The 6,249-nt window shown below is 43.6% G+C and overlaps 2 protein-coding genes across 2 annotated transcripts; both read right to left on the minus strand.

Annotated features, from left to right (window-relative positions):
- Positions 1 to 564: 564 nt before the first annotated feature.
- On the minus strand, positions 565 to 1,973 carry LOC132175128 (ethylene-responsive transcription factor 5). Its single transcript, XM_059586965.2, has one exon. It carries the CDS (start codon positions 1,597 to 1,599, stop codon positions 613 to 615), a length of 987 nt encoding a protein of 328 aa, XP_059442948.2. The 5' UTR covers positions 1,600 to 1,973; the 3' UTR covers positions 565 to 612.
- Positions 1,974 to 4,621: 2,648 nt separating this feature from the next.
- On the minus strand, positions 4,622 to 4,945 carry LOC148587051 (uncharacterized). Its single transcript, XM_088514468.1, has one exon. The coding sequence runs from the start codon at positions 4,943 to 4,945 to the stop codon at positions 4,622 to 4,624; it is 324 nt and encodes a 107-aa protein (XP_088370594.1).
- Positions 4,946 to 6,249: the final 1,304 nt, after the last annotated feature.

Here is a 6,249-nt window from a genome sequence, read left to right on the forward strand (position 1 = left end):
TTATAAAAAAAAGTTAAGAGTATAAAAGTCATTTTTATCACTTTTAACATTTAAAATCTGACGGAATGGGCACAATGCACCAAATTGAAAGTTTAGAGAAAAAAATTGAAATTTTTTTTAATTTAAAAAGTCTTTTCAAAATGCATAATAATTCAAGAATATTAAGTGAAGTTTCCCAATAAATATACGATCTTCTTCTATATAGCTTTCTTTTAATATGCAAAAAATTCACTGTTTTTATTTTAATTTTTCCTATATGTGAAAACGTAGATGTCGTACGACTCATCTAGAATAATAGTCTTTAAGTTGTTTTTTTCTTTATTTTGAATCTTAATCCTCGGTTGTGTCTGAAGTCTGATACAACTTCAAGCTCAATCCCCATAACCTTTGTAACTTATAAGCTTTGTTCAATGGATTGTCGAAACTTTACGTACCATGCAAACGAAGTTACCACCTTCGACATCTCAATGCTTGTAATACCTTCTTTTTTTTTCTTTTTTTTTTTTTAATTCGAAACTTTTCTGATGTAATAATGCACAAAGAGAATCGATTATATGTGAAAAATAAAAAAATAAAGGAATTTGATAACATATTCTCCAGAAATCAAAACAATCATACAACCATAAGCTGTGTAAATCCTAACGGCGGGTGAGGGGACAACGGAGACAACGGAGGAACGCTGAAAACGCCTTTAACATCACACTCCCACACCCACGTCCAACTCGACGGCGTCAAAGGTATATCCCCCGCACAACTAGAACTAGAACTAGCGGTGTTTTGGTGGGACTCTATCGACCTCTCCTTCTTCACCACCACCGTCTCCTTCGCTGCTTCCCCCTCCTCACGAAGCCGTTTTCTCTCGCCAGATATGGCCTTCGTTTCTAACTTCCCGGCTTCGAGTGGGAAGTTGAGGATGGCTTTTGAGCCGCGGAGCTTGAACGCGGCTCTGTCGTAGGCCTTGGCGGCATCGATAGCCGTGTCGAAGGTCCCCAGCCACACGCGCGAGCCGCGACGGTTGGGGTCTCGGATCTCCGCCGCGTACTTGCCCCACGGCCTTTGTCGGACCCCTCTGTAGTGCTTTTTCACTTCAACACTTGGGTTTTCCTGTACGGGCAGCGACGGTTCGGATTGGGCATTCGGGTTCCCAAATTGGATCCACTCTGTTTTGCTTTTGGCCGGGAGCGAGATCTTCAGCGCCGGTTTCCGATTCGTTGGAGACCCCGACTCGAATTCAAAGGAACAACTGCTGTTGGGTTGGGTTTGGGAAGCTCTGAGATCCACCAACGAAGATTTCGCTTCAGATTCGAAGCACCCGTCGGTCGATTGCGAGGTTGAGGTGAGGGATTTGGGCGTAGTGAGGTCGATTATTTCTGGGTTTGCTTGGAATTGGAAGAAATCAGCGTCGAAGGTGAAGTCGAAGAAGTCGTCGGAGCTGAATGGGTCTGGGATTGCCATGGAAGAGCCGGAGCTCGAAGCTTGGGAACCGACAGAGTCGGACAGGGATTGAGACACAAAACTACCCACTGGAGAGGCCTCACCGAGCAAGTGAAGCTTAATAAGCTCCAATGCGGAGGAAACTCCTTCGCATGGGGTCGCCATGGATAACAACTGAGCGTCAAAAATCAGAATAGCTATGAAAATGTTGCGGAAGCACAAGAGAAGAGAAGGAAGAAGGTTTTGAATTTGTGAAAGGATGAGAGTGGAAGAGGCAGTGGAAAGATATATATATAGAGAGATCGAAGAGGAATTTGAATTTCATTTCAGAATGTCAAAAAGAAGAAAAAACTTGGTTTCACACCACCTTCGACGTTGCAAGCAGGAAACATCGTCTAGAAGGAAACTTTTCTTTCGTCGATCTAATGCGTACGTGTACAAATGTTTTATGATTATTATCACCCTCCGATTGTCTTTGTTGGAACTTTGAAGTCAAATTTTAGCATCATCGACGGCTGATATTGGAGCATCTGTTCTTTCTTCTTGTTTCTATTTGAAGCTTGCTTGTTCATTTGCTTTGGGGGATGGTTCTGAAAACTGCATGTGGTGAACGAAATAAAATAATAAAAAATAATAATTAAATAATGAGAAAAGTAGAGTGAGATAGATTCAAATCAAATGGATAGACACCGAATAACATTTCTCATAAATGATTAATAATAAAATAATAACTTGTGGTTGAGAAAAAGAGCATGAGAAAGAGCCAAAGAAGGGCGTCGGATTTGGTCATGACTAATTTAATTTAATTTAATTCAAAGAGTTTTATTTTATATTTTTTCTAAGAAACATTCTAGAGGTATTGCCTTATGATCCTATCATAACTCCACAGTTAAGCGTGCTTCTGCTGGAATAGTATCAGGATGGGTGACCTTTTGGGAAGTCTGGCAGGTTTGGGGGAGCCAAAAGCAGACAATATTGTGTGTCATTGAGGTGAGGTATTACAAATGGTATTTGTAACGACCCAAGGAAAAGCGCTAACCACATCTGCGCTATTACCTTAAAAGGACTAGTCAATTTGGAGTTTCCTTAAAATTTATTATAAAGCCCTTTCACCTAGTAAATAGGCAATGTGAGACTTAGCACCCGTGACTATCTTTATAAACCACACACTCTATGTGGGCTTCTTCTCATCTTCCTAATATGGGACCGGAGTGTTACAAACTCCCACTCTTAAATTCCTGAAGTCTTCGTCAGGGTCACATCATGCAGTGCTTCAGTACCACATGACCTGGCGTTACTAGGCAACTCTGATACCACTTGTAACAACCCAGAAAAAAGCGCTAGCCACATCTGCGCTATTTCCCAAAAATGACTAGTCATTTTGGGGTAATAGCGCAGATGTGGCTAGCGCTTTTCCCTGGGTCGTTACAAGTGGTATCAAAGCCATAGCCCAGCCTGAGATGGGGGGAGCATGCATAAGCCCATGAGGGTCGCCAGCGAGGACGCTGGACCCTAAGAGGGGGTGATTGTGATGTCCCACATTGCCTGGGTATGGAAAAGATGATGTGTCAACTAGTGCTTGACCCTTGAGAGAATTTCGAGGGAAAAACTCAATGTCGAACTCTCCCAGCTCAATTGCCCAGTTAGCTAATCTTTCCGATAGATCTAGCTTTCTTAAAACTTTCTTCAAAGGGTATTCGGTCAATACCCTGATAGTATGAGCTTGAAAGTAAGGTCGGAGTATTCTTAATGCTATAATCAAGGCGAAAGCCAGTTTCTCCACCTGAGGGTATCTCTCTTCAATGCCTCTCAATGCTCTGCTTATAAAGCATACAGGCTTCTGAATTCTTTCTTCTTCTCGGATTAGTGCAGCGCTGACAGCCGTTGGAGACACGACTAAATATAAATATAGTATTTCTCCGGGTATTGTCTGACTTAACAAAGGTGAGCTCGTTAGATACTTCTTTAGCTGTCCAAAGGCTTCTTCACATTCATCAGTCCATTCAAAAGCCTTTCGCAAGACTTTAAAAAATGGAAGGCACTTATCGGTTGACCTTGAAATAAACCGATTTAGTGCCGCTATCTTTCTCGTCAATTGCTGGAGCTGCTTCAAATTTTGTGGAGACTGCATGTCTAAGACATCTTGTATCTTCTCAGGATTAGCTTCTATTCCTCGGCTTGATACCATGTAACCGAGGAACTTTCCCGATGAGACTCCAAACGCACATTTTGAAGGATTCAACTTCATCCCGTATTTCCTCAAGGTTGCAAACGTCTCTTGCAAGTCGAGTACATGGTCCTGTGGTAGCACACTCTTGACTAGCATGTCATTGACGTATACCCCCATATTGCGTCCGATCTGGTCTCGGAACATCTTGTTTACCAGCCTCTGATACGTTGCCCTTGCATTCTTCAAACCGAAGGGCATGACTTTATAACAGTACAGGCCTCGGTCAGTTATGAACGGAGTTTTCTCATGATCTTCTGAATGCATGTATATCTGGTTGTAACCAGAGAAGGCGTCCATGAAGCTGAGTAAGCCATACCCAGTAGTTGAGTCCACCAATGCATCGATGCGAAATAATGAAAATCTGTCTTTTGGGCAAGCTTTATTGAGGTTAGTGAAATCCACGCACATCTTCCATTTCCCATTGGATTTTTTGACCAATACTACATTGGCTAACCGATTAGGATAAAAAACTTTCTCAGTGAATTGGGCCTTGAGAAGCTTCTCTACTTCCTCAGCTATTGCCATATTCCACTCCGGAGCGAACTTCCTCCTCTTTTGCTTGACTAGCTTCATACTCGGGTCCACATTGAGTTGGTGGAGAATGTCTTCAGGGCTAATTCCAGGCATATCTTCATGGGTCCACGCGAAAACTTCTAAGTTTCGTTGCAAGAAAGCGATGAGACTGTCTCGGACTTTGGGACTGATCTGTGTCCCAATCTTTAAAACTTTGTCTTGACTAACCTCCACTTCTTTTAAGGGCTCGGCTGGCGCTCCTTTTGGCTCATTTCTGCCTCTGCCTCCTACTGTACCGATTATTATAAGAGTCGGATCCGAGGCCTTCTTGAGAGATGTATTGTAACATCTTCTCGCCTAAGTCTGATCTCCCTTTACTTCTTCGACTCCTTCTTCCGTCGGGAACTTCATCATCAAGTGGTATGTTGAAGTTACGACCTTCAACTAATTCAAAGCAGGCCGACCGTTGATGCCATTATAGGCACCGGGTCGGTCAATAATCAGGAAATCTACCATTACAGTCTTCTGCTTTTGTGCTGTCCCTGCTGTTACAGGGAGTGAAATGATGCAAATTGGCTGGACTTGCTCCCCTGCGAATCCGACCAGTGGGAAACTAAATGGTTTTATCCTATCAAGATCAATACCCATTTCTTTGAAGACCGGCCAGTACAGGACATCAGCCGAACTCCCATTGTTCACCAAAATTCTATGGATCATATGGTTGGCCACTGTCACTGCCACTACTAATGGATCGTCATGTGGCTGCATTTCCCCCTAGCATCCTCTTCCGAGAAAGAAAGAATCATTGAATCCTTCTTTGAAATTTTAGAAGGTCTTCGCACCGTAAAGACCTCTTTAGTGTGTGCCTTTCTTGCATAAGCCTTTCTGGCCGAGTTGGACTGTCCTCCACCAGTTATTCCTCCGGCAATAATGTGGATTTTGCCTACCACACCTTGGCCCCGAGGGGGTCTTGGATCCTCTCTTGGGCCATCCTCCCAATCGCATCTCGGCTCTCGTCCTCCTACGTCTCAGTTTGCATCTAACAGGAGGGGCTATTGGTGAACTGCGTCCCGATTCCTTTCTTCTGCAAGGAACCTCACAAGCCTTCCATTTCTGATGAAGGTTTCGATCTTCTGTCGTAAGGTTATGCAATCTTCTGTCAAATGCCTATGATCATTATGGTATTCGCAGAACTTCATTCGATCTCGCTTTCTCGAATCACCCCTTAACTTACTCGGCCACCTGAAGGTTGGGTCTCTTCTAATTTCCATAAACACTTCATTGACCCCGGCATTCAAAGGCGTAAACCTTCTATCTTCGCGGCTCCGTGGTTCTATCTTTGGAAAGGTTGGTATAGTCTTCTTTGCTACTTTCTTCTGGAATTTCCCTTCCTTTGGAGTAAACGTTGCAGGTAGCTCCTTTTTGACATCCTCTTCTCGGTCTTCTTCCTCCTGACCTTTCGTTAGAGCCTTAATCATTTTCTCTTGATTAATATACTCCTCTGTCTTTTTGATGAACTCGCGAAGAGTTATCTCTGTCAAACTCTTTGATACTTCGGCCATTAGACGCCCATTCGGCCGAACCCCATGCCATAATGCGGATAACACCGTTTGATCACCTGGATTCTCCACCAGCAGCTTTTCTTTATTAAACCTGAGCATGAAATCCTTCAGGCCCTTTCCTCATTTCCCTGACGAAGGAATAGTAAACAGGCGGAGTGTTTCTTCCTCTTCCGGGTTGCTAGTAATTGACTCAAAAAGCGGCGTCTGAGTTCTTTGAAATTATCCACCGATTTGGCGGGCAATCTGGCGAACCAATCCTGAGCAACTCCTTCTACGGTGAGGGGAAAGATTCTGCATACGATTTCATCCGGAAACCTGTGAAGGGAAAAGTGAGCGCGGATGCTTTCGATATGTTTAGAAGGGTCGCCATTGCCGTCAAACTCCTTGACACGAGGCATTTTGAAGTTGTCAGGCAAAGGAAAACTCAATACTCGATCGGTGAAAGGCAGGTCGGTGTTGTCCATAAGCTCTCCTCCAAGGCTTTTATCTTCTTTGGCAGTCAGCTTGCGA

The sequence above is a fragment of the Corylus avellana genome, chromosome 3 (genome assembly GCF_965113065.1).
Source record: "Corylus avellana chromosome 3, dhCorAvel1.hap1.2, whole genome shotgun sequence".
In the NCBI taxonomy this organism is placed as follows: Eukaryota; Viridiplantae; Streptophyta; class Magnoliopsida; order Fagales; family Betulaceae; genus Corylus; species Corylus avellana.

Bases quoted from the DNA above. Each gene is read 5' to 3' on its own strand.
- LOC132175128 (XM_059586965.2), bottom strand. From the start codon at position 1,599: ATGGCGACCCCATGCGAAGGAGTTTCCTCCGCATTGGAGCTTATTAAG.
- LOC148587051 (XM_088514468.1), bottom strand. From the start codon at position 4,945: ATGCAGCCACATGACGATCCATTAGTAGTGGCAGTGACAGTGGCCAAC.